The 18,034-nt window shown below is 38.9% G+C and overlaps 2 protein-coding genes across 2 annotated transcripts; one reads left to right on the top strand and one right to left on the bottom strand.

The window, feature by feature from the left end:
• Positions 1-1,249: 1,249 nt before the first annotated feature.
• Positions 1,250-12,763, top strand: Chpf (Chondroitin polymerizing factor). Its single transcript, XM_090116127.1, has 9 exons — positions 1,250-1,694; positions 1,863-2,213; positions 5,437-5,588; positions 5,852-5,983; positions 6,194-6,342; positions 6,889-6,994; positions 9,284-9,574; positions 10,437-10,778; positions 12,247-12,763. The coding sequence occupies exons 1-9, from the start codon at positions 1,421-1,423 to the stop codon at positions 12,694-12,696; spliced, it is 2,247 nt and encodes a 748-aa protein (XP_089972253.1). The 5' UTR covers positions 1,250-1,420; the 3' UTR covers positions 12,697-12,763.
• A 3,855-nt stretch (positions 12,764-16,618) lies between these two features.
• Positions 16,619-17,505, bottom strand: LOC149897380 (uncharacterized). Its single transcript, XM_090116499.1, has 2 exons — positions 17,462-17,505; positions 16,619-17,177 (listed from the first exon to the last, which is right to left on the bottom strand). Exons 1-2 carry the CDS (start codon positions 17,503-17,505, stop codon positions 16,838-16,840), a joined length of 384 nt encoding a protein of 127 aa, XP_089972625.1. The 3' UTR covers positions 16,619-16,837.
• Between the last annotated feature and the right edge of the window lie 529 nt (positions 17,506-18,034).

Below are 18,034 nucleotides of genomic sequence, written 5' to 3'. Positions count from 1 at the left end.
AAGAAGAAGTTAGGGTTAGGGTTGTCAAATAAAAATGTTTTCGTAGTAGGAACAATTTAGTAAAAGTAAAAAAAAAAAACATAATCAATTACTTCTAGTTAGTTTCTTAACTTTGAATTGTTTTACATAATAAAACAAAAAAAAATAGTATTCATTAAACTAACTTTTTTTTTAATATCACACATTACACGACATTCCTAAAAGATTTAAACAATGACAAATTCTTATTTATATGATCTTGATTGAATATAAAAATTGTTGTTATTTTAAACTTGATAGGAACCAATCCAATCAAGTTTTAAAATCCGTTTGTACACATTATTTCCTATTAGCTGTACTTTATGTGTCTCTATTTCTTTTGTGTGTGCAATAAATAATTAAATAAATAAATACCTACCTTTTGTAAAACAACCTTCATTTAAGCACATGCACTTTGTATTTCATACCTGGCTACCTAACTATTTATATTTTTTTTTCACCAGTCAGTAGGTACTTACAATAACAGTTTAATTAAAATATTCATCAGAAATTTTGTGGCAGCCCTAACCTCCAACAAAACATGGCAAAGTCACCATCACAGACGTTGTGATTGGGGTTGTTGAATTTACCAATACCAATTGCGAAGTAAAGGTAGCTTGTAGCACAGTAAATCAGCTTTTATTTAGCTAAAGAACATTATGTTAACATAATATCAAAAAAATACTTACGTAGGCAATGTTTTTCCCGTTTGTTTTTGTAAAAGTTCCGGAGCACTAAGTTTCATACCGCCAACATTCGAAAAAAGTAACCGCCGAAAATGACATCTCAAAAACAAGCTGGGTTGCCACATCTCATTCGGTGGTGCCATTTAACTCATAAATTTTACTATACAGGCATGCATACATTACAAAAAACTGATATTAAGATGTGACTACACTTTTTCCCTCAGAAGTTGGCTATGGCAAAGTCTGCAACCGTTGGCAAAGCTAGCAGGTTTTACCGGTATTGCATATTTTCATCTGTCTCGGAGCAATTAAATTGCTCCGAGTCATCTGTGGTTTCATCACAGTTATTATCTCAGAGCAATTTTATTGCTCTGAGGTTATTATAATACCCACAGATAATACCCATAATACCATACTGCTTTATTTTTATTATTTTTTAATATTTGCAACTGTTTGAAATGTAAACAGCTGTGAAATGTCAAACTATGACATTAGATTTTGACAAGTCCGATCCATTCTCCCTCTACGTGATGTCCGTTGTCGGCGTTGACACTTGACAGTCTGACAGATCATATGTGGAATAATTGTGGAATAACATTGCATACTGTTGCATACTATAAAAAGAATACAACGGAAGTGTGTTGTTAAAATATTTATCCGATGACCACTATCCATATAACAAATGCATCATCTATAAGATAAATATAAAAATCGCAATGTTGTCCCGTTACGTGGTATCGCAAGTGAAGCACAATTCTTACTTTCTTGTGGGGTTAGCGCTGGGACTATGGGTGGCCCTCGCGATGGTGCCCTTGGAGGAGGATATGGAAGCGTGTGTAGCAGAGAGTGTGAGGGCGGAGCCGGTGGCTGATGACTACGAGCCGCACAGAGAAGAGAAGCCGCTGCGGTCCGCGGGCCAGCCGGGCCGGAGCGTGCAGCGCCCGCGGTACTATAGCACTGAGCTCGGCATTCGGGGCCGCTTGCTGGCAGGTATAAGTACACAATTTTTATTTTTTCAGTAGAAACTCATGCTTATTCATTGATATGTTTGTTGTTACATAACAAACAAAGGAACTTTGTGTTTCAAGTGCATTGACCCTAACTGTAACTGATAATTAAATCGCTATTCATATAAAATAATTATGTATAAACTTACAGGTGCACTCAGTTCTGAATCGGCATTAGAAACCCGTGCAGCTGCTTTAAATAAGACAGCATCACAACTGCAGCCTGCGCTGAGGTTCTTTATAACAGCCAGTGCTCTGCAGGCAGCGCCAGGCAAAGCCAATGTCGTAGGCTTCACTGATACAAGAGAGATGTTGAAACCTTTCCACGCACTAAAATATCTTGCTGATAACTATTTGGAGGAATATGACTTCTTCTTTCTAGTATCAGATACTTCATATGTGAATGCCAGGCGTTTGAATGAGCTTGTATCAAGGATCAGCGTTAGTCAGGATGTTTACATGGGAACAGTGGCTGAAGATGATACACATTATTGTACGTTAGGTAAGTTATAAAGTATCTAAAACTAATGATAGGTGTTTTTTTTTCAATGAGTTTAGATGTTGAGAGAAAATTGTAGATGTTGAATAGATAAGAATGCATATAATGAATAAATTTTCATTTCATAAAAAAGCTATTATTCTAGAGATAGAGAATATTATTTATACAGTAGAACCTCGATAAGTTAAATTCCAAGGGAAACACAAAATATTTTAAGTTATAGAGGTTTTAAGTTATCAAGGGTCTATCCATTTTTCACTGCTTCTATAGCTTTTAATTTATCAGCGTAGGTGAGGGTTGTTAGTTTTCTTTTTGGACTCATTTTAAGCCAGTTTTATCACACAGTAAGTAAAGTGATGTTTCCAGGACAACAATCAAAAACTTATGATGCAAGTAAGTTGTCATAAAGCTAACCGCCGCAAAGCTTTGAAGAATTTCGATAAAGCAAACAATAGGTAATGTATTGTTTACGTTAACAATACATAGTAAACACGTGCAAGCAATAAATACCGAAACCTTTTGTTTTGAAACTCTTTCAAAATGACTCATTGACAAACAATTTTATGTTATAGACTTAGATCATTAAGTAATGGATAACACACGCAGGCGTTTCCCCTTTTGCCGAGGTATAAGATTATTCGAATCGAAAAATCTTATGCTTTCATAAAAACTACTTGCGTAATCGATTACGAACACTCTGCGTATTCGTAAAACATCGAAAGGACGTCTGCGAGTGCTCCGCTAAAAATGCCGTTTTGCACTGTCAAGTCTTGCAGAAGCAATTCAAACATGTCGAATATTAAAAAAGATGGAATAACCTTTCATTTGTGTATATTTTTTTATTTTTTTAACGTACATTTCTAATTAAATGCAATTTCTAATAATCGTCGATGTATCGTTTAGCGATATGATCAAGACAAATAATCGAGTCATGTGTGTACTCGATCATTGATGCGGCCTCACGAGACTATCATGGAAAGAAAATATACAAATTTAATCTTTATGAACTAAGCGATAAAGTTGAATTTAGAACGCGATATTGAACCGCACTCCCCACGAGACTATAAAGTGATGTAGCGAGACTATCTTGAAGAGAAAATATACAAATTTAATCTTTATGAACTAAGCGATAAAGTTGAATTTAGAACGCGATATTGAACCGCACTCCCCACGAGACTATAAAGTGATGTAGCGAGACTATCTTGAAGAGAAATTCAAATTTAATCTTTATGAACTTAGTGATAGAGTTGAATTTAAAAACTCGTCGCTTAAAAGGTCGTTAATTTTTACGACTTTCTTAGTGACGGACTGCTTTTAACTTGAACGTCGATAAAAAAATATTTTTCTAAGTATAATTTGAAATGAGATGAGAATTAATCTTTATTATATTAAAATTTTACACAACTGCATAAAAAGGAGTATAATGTTTATTTTGTAAGTCTTGTATATATTTATTAAAATTTACGCTCGGTTACTTTTAACTGGCAGAACATTTTAATGGTACGGAACCCTTCGTGCGCGAGTCCGACTCGCATTTAGCCGTTTTTTTTGTAATGTTAATCTTGTAACCTTTCTATTATGTAATCCATACTAATATTATAAAGCTGAAGAGTTTGTTTGTTTGAACGCGCTATTCTCGGGAACTACTGGTCCGATTTGAAAAATTCTTTCGGTGTTAGATAGCCCATTTATCGAGTAAGGTATATATCATCACGCTACGACCAACAGGAGTGGAGCCACGGAGCCTACTTTATTTATATGTATGTACGAATATTGCGTATATTTCAGATTTACAAAAAATCCTGCTTTAAGGCTAAGGTGGATTGAATGCTGTGGGAGAAAATCAGAATGGACACCTCGGTACAGAAATAATAAAAATTTCTGGACCGATATTTATTTTATTGAATATAATATGTGATGTGTTGAATAAATACATATTCAAATACAAATAAAATGGCGTTTTATTGTTTTTTCGTATGCATATAATAATGATGAAAACGTTACAAATGACCTGTGTAGTATTTTGCACGCCTCATAAGCGAAGCGTTGAGGTGGGTACTACTGTCACTTCGCGCAAAACATCTGATTTTTCAAACTTAAAATGTCTTTATGTATCATACATTGCACTTGTAAGATAATACATACACACACATATTAAGAAAAAACACTATTTTTAACGTTCATGATATTTTTAATGTCATTTTTGTTATTTAAACTAGTTAAAAAACAGTTTAAAAAAGTTCTGTCTTGGACGTCCGTGTGTCTGTATGTGCGGATCCTTTTTCTTGTTAACACGATAGCGACCGAAATACTTTACTAATCGAGTCTTTTTTTTTCTCTTACGCTTGAGTATGCTCAGGAATAGAACCCTTTCATTTTTCAGGGTCTGATTCGATGTGGTTTAATTGTTATTAAATAAACAAAAATAAATTATTTATTAAAAAAAAATTATGAGGCGTGCACTTTTGGATTTTCCAAATTAATTTTATGAATATAATATTAATGTTATTTCTAATTTCAACAAAATTATTATTTTTGTAATATCGATATGGTTACATCCCTTTAGAGCGATTGTATTATTACGTATATGTATAGAGATTTTTCTGTGTAATCGATGTATGTGTGCAAAAACATGCTAGTCTGTCCATTTTGTAATAGTTTGAGTTTGTAAAGACACAAATTATTTTTGTGAATGTGTGATTGTGTTTCAAAGTGTGAGTTACCCTCCCCGCACCAAAACCGGCAGAAAGTTTAGTTAGAACATTTGCCAGCGTGCTCCATCCATTACTTAATGATCTAAGGTTATAGAGGTTGTGGAAACATTTATTTAAGTTACTGAGGGCCAATACAGAGATTATTTATTTAAGTTATAGAGGTTGCGTATTTTAAGTTAAAGAGGTTTTGGGCTCTGATGGGAAGGGAACATATTATTTTTTGAAGTTACAGAGGTTTTTATGTTACCGAGGTTTAAGTTATCGAGGTTCAACTGTATTTATTATTTTTTAATATATAATATATTTATTATTCTATATTTATTATTTTATAATCTGATACTTAACATAATATTACTTAAATTTTATTATAATTATAATTTTGTTTTTCAATATTTGTGACTTGAAAACTTCTTGACCTAGAAAACAATAATTTACAATGCGAAAAGTGCATTGTTACCAAATTACAAAAGAAATATAATATATATAGGTATATAATAATATTGCGTTGACAGAGGGTGGCATCCTGCTGTCGAACTCGGTGCTGCGCGCGGTGCACGGCGAGCTGGACTGGTGCGTGCGCAACTCGTACTCGGCGCACCACCACGAGAACCTCGGCCGCTGCGTGCTGCACGCCAAGCACCTGCCCTGCACCGACCGCTTGCAGGTCTCGCTATATACAACTCCAAATTTGCAACAACGTTTTGTTCCATTGAATTAACATTAAATACTTATTCACTCACAATAATTGAAGCATGCCATCATTTGACATTCAATCTTGTGTGTAACTGTGCCATTTTTTAAGATCGAATTTATTTATAATGTCATTGGTTTACAAACTATTCAATTCTTTGAGAGACTGTTGATAGTTGTGTGTTGTTTAGATGTGTGATAATTTTATGTAAATATTAATAAGAATTATATCTGTAGGGCGAGGAGTACGTGTCGGTGCGTCTGTCGGACGGCGCGTCGGGCCTGACGCCCGCGCTGGCCCGCGCCGTCACCGCCGCGCCGCTCGCGCTGCCCGAACACTTCTACCAGATACACGCATACGTCTCACGGGTTATTGTTATAGCATTTACTTTTCGGAGAATTAATAAATTGATCATTTTTAATAATTGTAAAAAAATGTTGTTCGTGCACAACTTAAAAAAAACATGGCTAAAATTAAAATTAATAAATCGGCCAAGGACATTCACCACAACTTTTTCACGTTTGAATATACTTTATATAAGGTGTAAAATGTAGTAATATGTAAAATGTACGTTCCAGGTGCACCTGGAGAACGTCCGCACGGAGATCCGCGTGTCGCGCGGCGCGGCGGCGCGCAGCTCGCGGCGGCACCCGCGCGGCTTCCGCAACGCCACGTGGCCGCCCGCGCTGCGCCACGACGCCGGCCTCGCCGCCCTCCCGCCCACGCGGTGCGCACACAGTGCATGCTACACACGCGCACAGTGCATGCTACACACACACACAGTGCATGCTACACACGCACACAGTGCATGCTACACACGCGCACAGTGCATGCTACACACACACACAGTGCATGCTACACACGCACACAGTGCATGCTACACACGCACACAGTGCATGCTACACACGCACACATACAAACGCAGAGCATGGTACAAAAGCACAAGGTTTTATGAATGCAATTTGTAACTTTATTATTTTTAAGATTTTCGATTCAGAAAAATGATTACTATCTATGTATTTAAATACGCACACAGTATTGCAAAATTTAAAACTAAATGGTTGCTGATATAATTATACGTCAACGGGTATTCCACATTTTTTTTTTACATCTCTGTTCATGCACACCTGCTTCTCTAAATATTTTAACGTAACGATACACTACATAATGTAAGGATACACTACATAATGTAAGGATACACTACATAATGTAAGGATACACTACACAATGTAAGGCTACAGTGGTTGCCCGCTAAGTGCACCGTGGTGTGCAGGTTCGACGCGCTCCGCTGGACGCGGTTCAACGGCTCGCACGCGTTCCTGCCGGACGACCTGCACGCCGCCGAGCCGCTCGCCAGCGCCTACCGACAGGCCGTCGATGTAACTGCTATCTCTTGTTATTTATTTATTTTTATTATTATTTTGTGCAGTGAAGGAATTGTAATTTTGAAATTTTACTACAGATACATACTTATTCACAGAACAGTAAAAACAAATAGAAGTGTGATGTGGGCGTGGCCCACGTGTCACTAGTGAGGTAAGATCACCTTACTTGCTCTCAGTTGTGCGCAGAAAAATATTCGAGTCAGTTGTCAGCTGTCAAACCTTTTTTCCATATTTATTCATTAATTTGGACGTAATGTTCGGTATTAGAGTGCAAAAATATTTAGATAGCAGACGAAATAATATCAGCAAAGAGGCATTTCATACCATCGTGCATCGGTAAGTCTTATTTTTATTTATTTTACATATTACATTTTATGTTATAACTTCGCTTGTCGTAATTTGTCAAAATTGTATACAAATATCTAGTCAAAATGAACCTTAATTCGTAAGAAATTAGTACTATTATAGATTGAACAGCAAACAAGATTTTCTGGAATATTATTGCAATAAACAAACGAATGTCGGTTTAGTGATGCTTGTGGCGCATATCGACAGAATCAATACTTTAGAAAAGACAAACATTATAAATATTAAATTTTATTTTTCCTTTCATTTGTCCAATTTATCTAGACACGCGGCAGCGTCTCAAGCCGCCGCTTATAACTCTAAAACTATTTAACTTAAACAAACCAAATTTGGTACATATAAAGAAGACCTCAAGATAAACAAGAACCTTAAATTTCATAAATACAGATTAAACAGTTGCGTAGATATTAATATCCAAATATCGCAATTTTTAAGACTGACTGACTCATAGATATATACAAAACCTAACCAATGTGAAAATAATTATATTATTCAAATTAAAAAAGTCATATTTTGGAATAAACGTTGTTCTCTAAGGCAAAATAAAACAATTGAGTTTTCAGTTCACCTAAGAACTTAATACATCTTTGTAAATAAATTTCTGGACTGTCTACAGAACTTGGCACACATTTAGATCTCATTTCTTTTTTTGGCAAATTAAGTCAACGATTGAACTCGGCTCCAATTTTTACATTTATGTTTTTGGTGGGATTTATAGATTTCCCAAAGAGGCTAATTTAAAAGAGAAATGGATAAATGCAACGTGACGAGTTAACTGGATGCCAAACAGCACTAAGCAGTCTTACAAAGGCCACCGATACATCAAACCTATGGCAGTTCCAAGATTTAAAATAATGCATATTAAAGTGAAACTTTTATTACATCGTCTCAAACTTTTTGGTCTGTGTAGCGCATGTCGCGTGTATCGCGGCTGCCGAGTAGGTATACCTACTCGGCAGCCGACCGACACGCGACATGCGCTACACAAAGCAGTGTTCGGAACCGTTCGAACAGTTTCACTTTTACCGTGGTTTCATAAAACCACACAACATTTTTTTTTTCTGTTTGTATTTTGTAAATATAGATTTATACTATTCTATTCCGTTTTTTATTTAATAATAATAATATGAAGACGTACTTAGTAGTAATAAACATACTCCAAAATGTGACACATTATACTATACTCATATTATAGAAAGAAAAAAAAATGCACAAAAAAATATTTATTTGTGAATTATTATCGATAACAAGGCTGACTTCCCTTAGGGAATAGCATCAGGTAAATATGTAATATCAAGTTAATGTCATTAATGTGGAGTGACACAAATTTCAACCTTATCTCTATGTGTTGAGGTTCAAAGTTATATCTATCGAAAACTAACGCCCTCTGTTGTGGAATAGCTAAATGTTTTCGAATTTGGAATTTCTGAGCAATGAGAAACAAACCAGCTAATATACCTAGGGATGTTATACTAAAATAAACCGTAACATGGTGCGTTAGGGTACATATTGTAATGCTGAATTTATAACCTAAGTCTGTTTTTACTCAAATTAAGCTGTCCAATCAAAGGCATAGTTTATTCGTAGTGTACTGTATAACTATCGGTTTAAATGTGTGGTTTTGGCGATACTGGTTTTCATACTAATTATGACATTATAGCACTTCTATTTGTTTTTACTGTTCTGTGTACTTATTATATCATTCTAATGCGAACTTAAAACGCAGACACGTCTATGATAAAGCTTGCGGGTCGAGTTAATTCGAACATACTCATTATTGCGTATTCTTTGCTGATTTTTTAAAAATATTCTCATTTATTTTAGAAACTACTTATTTTATATTTTATGAAAGTTGTATGTAATTGTAAACTCATGTATAATATCGGTTACGGCGTAACTTAACATTGCATGCGTCAGATGATACTGGAGGAGAGCGTGGCGTGGGCGAAGCACCGGTGGGGCGCGAGCGAGGCGCGGCTGGTGGAGGGCGCGTGGTGCTGGGAGCCGCCGCACGCGCTGCGCTACCGCGTGCTGCTGGCGGTGCGGGGCGGGGGGGGCGCGCGGGGTGCGAGCGGCGCCGAGCTGCGCCAGCTCGAGGCGGTGCGGCCGCTGGGCGCCGCGCGCCTGGCGCCCGCGCGCTACGTCACCGAGACGGGCCGCGTCACGCTGCTGCTGCCCGTGCCGCACACCGACGCCGCTCTCGCACTGGTCAGTATCACTTCCAATCGTCGATCGTATTATGAGTGTCTTCCTACATCTATTGTATTCGCTATCATTTGAATGAATTTAAATATTTTTTGTTTTCCTGTTTGAATGCACTAATCTCGGGAACTACTGGTCCGATTTCAAAAATTCTTTCGGTGTTAGATAGCTCATTTATCGAGTAAGGTTATAGGCTGTATATCATCTAAGACCAACAGGAGCTGAGCAATGCGGGTGAAACCGCAGGGCACAGCTAGTAATTCATAAATTTGCGTTATGAACGTATAAATGGATCGAAATCATAAATCTGTTTGCACCAGGCTGCGCAGATGTTGCGGCCGGATGAAAAACGGCAACCGAGATTTTTTTTGATTTGCCGTGATGTAGACTAAATTTTATATAAATAACAAGTGAACGAAAGGTTTTCCGAAAAATCAATTCGAAAAAAATGTAAGTATTAATGCTTGCAGCCAAATTCTGACTGCCAACCCAGTCGATCGACATATTCTCCTAATTACAAATATACATAAAATTTTGGTTTTAGCAAAAAATTATGAACGCACTAATCCTGCGGTGGGATCTTATAGTAAAACAGTCATATACACAATCAAAATACATAAATGGACCTATACTTTCATTTTTTAACTAGTCGTAGCGATTACAACACACCATCACTATTATGTATGCCAAACATTATATTCTACACTGATTAAAAATATATTGTACACTTACGCATCGTGAAGAATTATCGCTCCAATTATAATCGAAGTGATCGTTTTTATATACGAGTAGGTAGCATATTTCTTTTACGCTAACGTGCACGCGTTGCACATTAATTTTCAAACGGAAATACAATATATCCGGGCAGGGTTTCCTGCGTCGCTACGAGACGGTGTGCGTGCAGCGCGACGCGAACACGGCGCTGGTGGTGGTGCTGGTGACGCGCGGCGCTGACGTCACCGCTGACGTCACCGCTGACGTCACCGCGCTGCGCGACGCTGTTGCCGCGCTCGCCCGCCGCCACCGCGCCGAGCTGCTGGAGGCGAGCGCGGGGGAGGGGCACGCGGGGGAGGGCGAGGGGCAGGGGGAGGCCCGCTGGGACGAGGCCGAGCGCGCCGCGCTGTGGCTGGCGGCCGCGAGACTCGCCAAGGACACGCTCATCCTGCTGCTGCCGCCCGACGCCGAGTTCACCGAGGACTTCTTGAATAGGGTGAGTGCCACGTTCCAGTGGAGCGGGATGCGTTCCTATTCGCTAACTTTATTTGTTATATTTTATATATACGCCCCCATCTCGTCGAGCCGTTTCGTTGTCCGATCCCGATAACCATAGTATTATTTATTAAATACTTATACGTTTTATATATACGGGCCTTTTATCATCAAATAAAAGGCCCGTTTTGACAGTTCATGACGTTAATAAATAAAAGAAAATGGACCTTTCGCAACATTATATCATTTCAAAATATCTACAATGTCAAAGATTAAGTTTATTTTCAATCAGAACTTTGTTCCAATGCACTTTACAATACATATTAAAATCGATAAAATACTCTATACCTACTGTAAACTTCGATCGATTTATCGCGAGTATCGAGTACCGAGTAGTATCGTTACATAACTAGTTACGTCACGAAGCTAAATATCAAATCAATCGGGCCTTTTATTTTGTGATATGTATAGCAATTTTTCAAAATTTTTAGGTTTTCATTTATCTTTTCGATTTAAAAATCGCATTCTAATGTTAGGTTCAAACGCTTGCGTTCAAAGTGACATTCAACGAGCACAAGCATGTAAACATGTTGTTTGTGCATGCGCCCGTGTTTATTTGTTTGTACCGTGAGCGCACGGGCTACTTCCCGAGCTACTTGCCGGGCTGCTTGCCACGCGTCTCGCCGTACGATAAAAATGTAGTCAGCGCCAAATGTGAAATGGTGTTACACATTTTTTTTTTTGGTCCGCTAACTGGACGTTCGTGACGTGAGTGAGCGTGAGTGATCCTGAGTTAGCGTGAGTGAACGTGAGTGATCCTGTGTTAGCGTGAGTGAGCCTGAGTGAGCGTGAGTGATCCTGTCTTAGCGTGAGTGAGCGTGAGTTAGCGTGAGTGAGCCTGAGATAGCGTGAGTGAGCGTGAGTGATCCTGAGTTAGCGTGAGTGAGCGTGAGGTAGCCTGAGTTAGCGTGAGTGATCCTGAGTTAGCGTGAGTGAGCGTGAGTTAGCCCGAGTGATCCTGAGTTAGCGTGAGTGAGCCTGAGTGATCCTGTGTTAGCGTGAGTTAGCCTGAGTGAGCGTGAGTTAGCGTGAGTGAGCGTGAGTGATCGTGAGTGAGCGTGAGTGATCCTGAGTGAGTGTGAGTTAGCGTGAGTAAGCGTGAGTTAGCCTGAGTGAGCGTGAGTGATCCTGAGTTAGCGTGAGTGATCCTGAGTTAGCCTGAGTTAGACTGAGTGAGCGTGAGTTAGCGTGAGTTCGCCTGAGTTATTGTGAGTGAGCGTGAGTGATCCTGAGTGAGTGTGAGTTAACCTGAGTTAGCGTGAGTTAGCCTGATTTAGCGTGAGTGAGCGTAAGTTAGCGTGAGTGAGAGTGAGTTAGCGTGAGTGAGCGTGAGTTAGCCTGAATCAGCTGTTTGGCTGGACTTTGTTTTATACTATGTAGTGATTTAAAGTTCGTAAATCGTGCCGCAGGTGCGCATGAACACGATCGCGGGCGAGCAGTGGTTCCTGGCGAGTGGGTTCGCCCGGTTCGCGCACTTCTCGCACCCGCACTTCGTGGAGCCGGACGGCAGCCGGCCCGCGCGCGGCACCGGCCGCTTCGCGCCGCGCGCCGCCGCGCTGGCCGTGCACCGCGCCGACCTCGAGCGGGCGCGCGAGAAGTGGCTGGCGGCGGGCGGCGCGGACAGCGCGGCGCCGGCGGAGGTGCTGGCGGCCGCGCCGCTGCGCTGCCTGCGCGCGCCCGACCCCGCGCTGCTGCGGCCGCCGCGCGCCGCGCCGTGCGGCCCCGAGCTGGCCCCGCGCGGCCCCGCGCGGCTCGCGTGCCTGCAGCGCGAGCGCGACGCCAACTTCTCACGGCTGAACCTGGGCGCGCGCCACACGCTCGCCAAGCTGCTGCTGCACGAGCAGGCGATGCTCGCCTAGACTTCCTCCCGAAACCGAGAGAATCGCTCGACTTTCATGACAAAGATTAATAAACGAAGTTTTAATAGTTCCGATATTTTATTTTTCTTTTTTCATTCCTGGTCATTTACAAACAAAAATACTCAATATAAATACAGAAACAGACTGCCCAGTTTCATTTTACAACTAAATGTAATCATTTTAATTTACAGCTGTACTATTTTATGTGCCCATTGTGTGTCAAAACATAAACATCAAATGAAAGAGTTCAGTTATACAGCATTTCAAACAATTAAGTACAGTAATCCAAAATTAATAATGCGCATGCAAATCTTCGCTAATTGTCGTATTTCCGAAAACACTCGAATCATTGAATCGTAGGAGCCCTAAACAACGCACTTGCATTTTACACCTTGTTCAAAAGAAATAGAAGTCAATTCACGGTCATACACAATCAAAAACAAATCGGGCGGTAGGTGACGGTAGCCTGTCAGTCAAAAAACTCAAAAATCCGTCAGTCGTCTTTAAATATTGGTGGTGACTGCACATGTTCTCTCTGTGTGGAATTATATAGAGCTGCTATTACATACCCTTCTTGGTTTTGTTTTTAAAGGTGAATTGAATTAATCGATGAAATGATTTACACAGGTGATGGCAGTAGGGAAAGTGAAAATGAAGAAGAGAATAATGAAAGTTCCGATGTATCTAAAATGTCAGAAATAAAGATAATCCCTGGTTTTGATTGTTTTTATTTTTATTTTTTTGTAATGATCAGTACTGTAAATAATTTTGAACTGAGATTTTAATGATTAGATTTATATGGTTTAAATGTAAACCTGTGTTTGAAAACCATATTTTATACAATATTAATTTTGTGTTATTTTAACCTTCTTTTCTTCCATCATTACACCAGCTTCAGTAAGACACTTCAAAAGTACTATAAAAATTTCCAAGTAAATCAATCCAACAAAGATATATTCGCAATCGTGGGGTTATCCTCGCTATTTACTTACAAGGAATTATCGCAACAAAATCGTTACTTAAAAATAAATATTAACCTCTTTTAGCACAAAACACATAATTTAACTAAATTATGCATGAAGAAAATGCATTTAACCACTCTATATACATATCATCTTCGGATGCTCCGGGAATATGACAGTTGCCGATCAGCTTCCGAACAGTGACGAAGATTTCTATGCGCATTCTTACTTTTGGATTACTGTAAGGTGTTATTTTATTTGAAAAATTTTTAAGGGGACTAGAAGAGCTAAACGCGAGTTTTATAATTTATTTATTTATGCTTTAAAGTATATCATTAACTGCAGTAAAAATCTCAGACAAATATATGATATCCTTCAGGAGATATCTAGACACGCGGCAGCGTGTCAAGCCGAGTTCAAGCGAAGAGAACTGGCGAGCAGCAGCCGTGTGTAATTTTACACGAACCATTAGGAGCCACTTTTCACCCCCTTATAACTCGAAAACTATTTAACTTAAACAAACCAAATTTGGTACATATAAAGAGCACCCCAAGACCCATAAACAAGATAAGGTTCTTGTTTATGGGTCTTATTTTGGGGTTAATTTCATAAATACAGATTAAACAGTTGCGTGTATATTAATATCCAAAATTCGCATTTTTTAAGACTGACTGACTCATAGACATATTATACAGGGTGTAATCGTTAAGTGTGCACAAGCGATTATTCCGTAACTATTGCAGATATCAAAAACTTTTAAACTGATATCGAAAGTACTTAACCTAATGAGTAAAATGGCCATAATAAATTTTTAAAAATAAAACGAGAAATATCTAAAAAATTTACTTGAAACCCTCCCATACATTTAGTATGAGATACGAATATCCCATGTACATTTAATATGAAAGATTTTAGCTTTTTCTTTCTTCTTTTTAGTTTAAGTACTGCTTTAATTACTTCGCAAATTTGAAGGGAAGTTCATTTAGAAACTGTAAATAGAGCTCCTTATTGTATTACACAATCAGGACATCACTTCGAAAATCTGCTATGAATACAAAATGTATGGGAAATAAAATGTATGGGAGCGTTTAATGTAACATTTTTGCATTTTTCTCATTTATTTTTAAAAATTTATTATGGCCATTTTACTCATTAGGTTAAGTACTTTCGATATCAGGTTAAAGTTTTTTGATATCTGCAATTGTTACGGAATAATCGCTTGTACACACTTAACGATTAGACCCTGTATACTCAGGGTAATAGGCTTGAACTAGTACATTTTTTTTATAAGTTTTAAATTTAGAACTACTAAACTCTTTAAACTACAACTATAGTCGCAGTCGTAAAAAAAATAAAGAAGAAGCAATAAACAGTAATAAAACTGAATATGAGATAATAATTAAGTACCTAAGGTACTAAATTATTATCTTATATATTTTCATTTTTCATTTAATACTTGATTAGATACCATAGATAGCGCAATGTTATGGACTGAAGAAATTGATATTAGTAGAAGGTAATATTAACCATTTTAAAAACACCGAATATTCATTGCGGTTGGCAACTCAATAAGTACCTAATTGTGTAAAATATTTTATAGTTGTTGCGATGCAATGCGTTGGCAATACACGTGTTAGTGAAACGTGTTGTTAATACATCATAATTCATAACTACAAAGTAATTCTAATTACCTGCACGATACATGGAACAATCATTGACTGAGACTCGACTGACCGGCTCGTTAAGAGGACTACAAGAGCTGGCTGAACTTGAGTGACTCGCGCACACATAATTAACACAATCGACGACGGTTGATGGAGATCACGATTTTAGATTTTAGACAGATTTTAGTCCTCTTGACGGGTTTTGTTTTATTTCCCATATAGTTATAATATTTACAAAAATTTAGAAAATTACAAATAATTTATCAGTTTTAAAGTAAGTAAAATGGATTCTACAACAAAAACAAACAATTCTGGTGGAAAAAAATCAGCGAAACAAGCGACACGTCCGTCTAGCAACAGGCATAGGCAACGGCCGGTACTGTCAGTGCACAGGCGTTCACGCACATATTTATAATATGCGTACGTTTTTGGTTTGATTTGGATTAAAAAAATAAAACACTATCATTCTAGTACTTAAAATAATAATTCATTTTATTTATTGCAACATCATTGGTCCACTATATTATCATCATTTGTTGTTATCATTGGTCCATTATGTTGCTTGTAGAATTATTTGCTGAAAAAACAATGATTGCAAGTACTTAGTTTAGTATGGTTTTTATTTTTTAAGCATCAAAAGATTTTTTTAGAGGTACCTTCGTGATTTTTTCTATCGAGTAAAATAAGTTGTATTGTGTTTTCAACACACTATCTAGCTAGTAAGTATATCTCCTGAAGAATATCATATATTTGTCTGGAATTTTTTACTGCAGTTAATCATATATGTACTTTAAAGCATTATAAAACTCGCGTTTAGTTCTTCTATTCCCCTTAATAGATCTAAAATTAGGTATTTAAACATAAAATTAAATATTATATTATATGTATAGAGAGAAGCCTGCAGAAGGATTTTCTCTTCCTTTAATTATTATTAGATTTCTGTCCGCGACTTCGGGAATACAGAAAAATGGACACTTCACTTCCTAAGTGGCTGGATTTACAGAAATCCTGACATACGCCACTATTAATCATTTGTAACCAAGTACGTTCGAAACCCTATTAGGTAATAATTTATTTGCCTACTTATTTTCATGTGAACTTTATATATGGTCAATTGCGAACGACTAACATTTATGTAAGGCAGGTGCACGATATAGTTAACTAAATAGATAAACAGTTTACATTATGGACATGTACCTAATAAAGGAATTAGTAAAAATATTGTATCGTTATAATTAGTACAAGTAAGGAGGGGAATTCAAATGAGTTTGGAGGTTATGAAATAATCAACGCATAAAAGATGACATAACTTTATTTCAATAAAACAAACAATAGGAAACATATCAGATGGAAGAGCTCTCGCGGCCGCCCCCGGGAGCCCCAATGTCTGACATCGCGGGGCCGCCGCGGGGAAGGGGCGCGTAACCTAACTAAAATAGTGTCTTTTGTGACGAAATTAATACAAAAGAACAAAATATTCTTATAACATTACCGAGACGGGCCTCGGGGAAATGATTACTTAATAATATTAAACGCGCAGGGTCTACGAGGCGAGGCGCGACGCGAGCGACCTAACCGCACGGCACAGCACGGCCCGCACGGCACAGCACGGCCCGCACGGCACAGCACGGCCCGCACGGCACAGCACGGCCCGCACGGCACAGCACGGCCCGCACGGCACAGCACGGCCCGCACGGCACAGCACGGCCCGCACGGCACAGCACGGCCCGCACGGCACAGCACGGCCCGCACGGCACAGCACGGCCCGCACGGCACAGCACGGCCCGCACGGCACAGCACGGCCCGCACGGCACAGCACGGCCCGCGCGGCGCCTCACCCCTCCTGCGAACTAATCTAGGTTAATAGCTAACAATACTTCAACACCCCGACCGTACAAAACCCTATAAACTTTCCGTGTGTCGAACTATAAGCCGAACGGCGAAACGTCCGGATCGCATTCGACACGCAAGTAATAAGTATACAATATTATGTAAAATGTTAAAATGCATTAAAAATGGAACGTACAAAGTATACCGTCGAGCGGGATCGGCGGACGTCAGTAAATGATACTCTAAAATATCCACGAGACCCGCTAGTGTATGCGAGTCGGTGTCTCGTTAAGGCAAGTGTCGCGTGACGCGTCTCTAGCGCCCGTGTCGCCGCCGATGGTGTGATATGCCATAATATACCTAAGTGTCGCTTGTAATAAGGACAAACAATAACGATACCACAACCGATGCACGTTTTCACAATACAAATGTAGGTATTTAATATAGAATTATATTGTATATAAAATTATAGAATTATATAATGTAAAACTTAAAATTAAGTTATATGTCAAGTCGATAAAAATTTGAAAACACATTAATTTTATGCTCGGGTATTTAGCTACTATTATGTATTCTGTGTCTCGGGGCCAGCAATACGGGCGCTATAGGGTCGTTTATTTGTTGTGTCGTGACGTCACGGTGCATGGCGCCGCGCCGCGCGGTGTGCCGGCAGTGACGTCACTGTTTACACTAGCGGCAGTGACGTCACACTAGCGGCAGTGACGTCACACTAGCGGCAGTGACGTCACACTAGCGGCAGTGACGACACACTAGCGGCAGTGACGTCACACTATCGGCAGTGACGTCACACTAGCGGCAGTGACGTCACACACCGCGCGCCGACAAGCGGCTGAGGTAGACAAATTTAATTTAGAATATAAT

This window comes from Colias eurytheme, chromosome 25 (assembly GCF_061535395.1).
Source record: "Colias eurytheme isolate Ceu_HAF_F1 chromosome 25, ilColEury1 Martin Lab GWU primary, whole genome shotgun sequence".
NCBI classification, from domain to species: domain Eukaryota; kingdom Metazoa; phylum Arthropoda; class Insecta; order Lepidoptera; family Pieridae; genus Colias; species Colias eurytheme.
This window is presented reverse-complemented; position numbering and strand designations above follow the sequence as displayed.

Coding starts and splice junctions, on each gene's coding strand:
- Chpf (XM_090116127.1), top strand. CDS start 1,421: ATGTTGTCCCGTTACGTGGTATCGCAAGTGAAGCACAATTCTTACTTT. Junction 2,214..5,436: donor TACACATTATTGTACGTTAG/GTAAGTTATAAA, acceptor TTGCGTTGACAG/AGGGTGGCATCCTGCTGTCG. Junction 10,779..12,246: donor CCGAGGACTTCTTGAATAGG/GTGAGTGCCACG, acceptor ATCGTGCCGCAG/GTGCGCATGAACACGATCGC.
- LOC149897380 (XM_090116499.1), bottom strand. CDS start 17,505: ATGGCATATCACACCATCGGCGGCGACACGGGCGCTAGAGACGC. Junction 17,178..17,461: donor GACACGGGCGCTAGAGACGC/GTCACGCGACAC, acceptor CTATTAACCTAG/ATTAGTTCGCAGGAGGGGTG.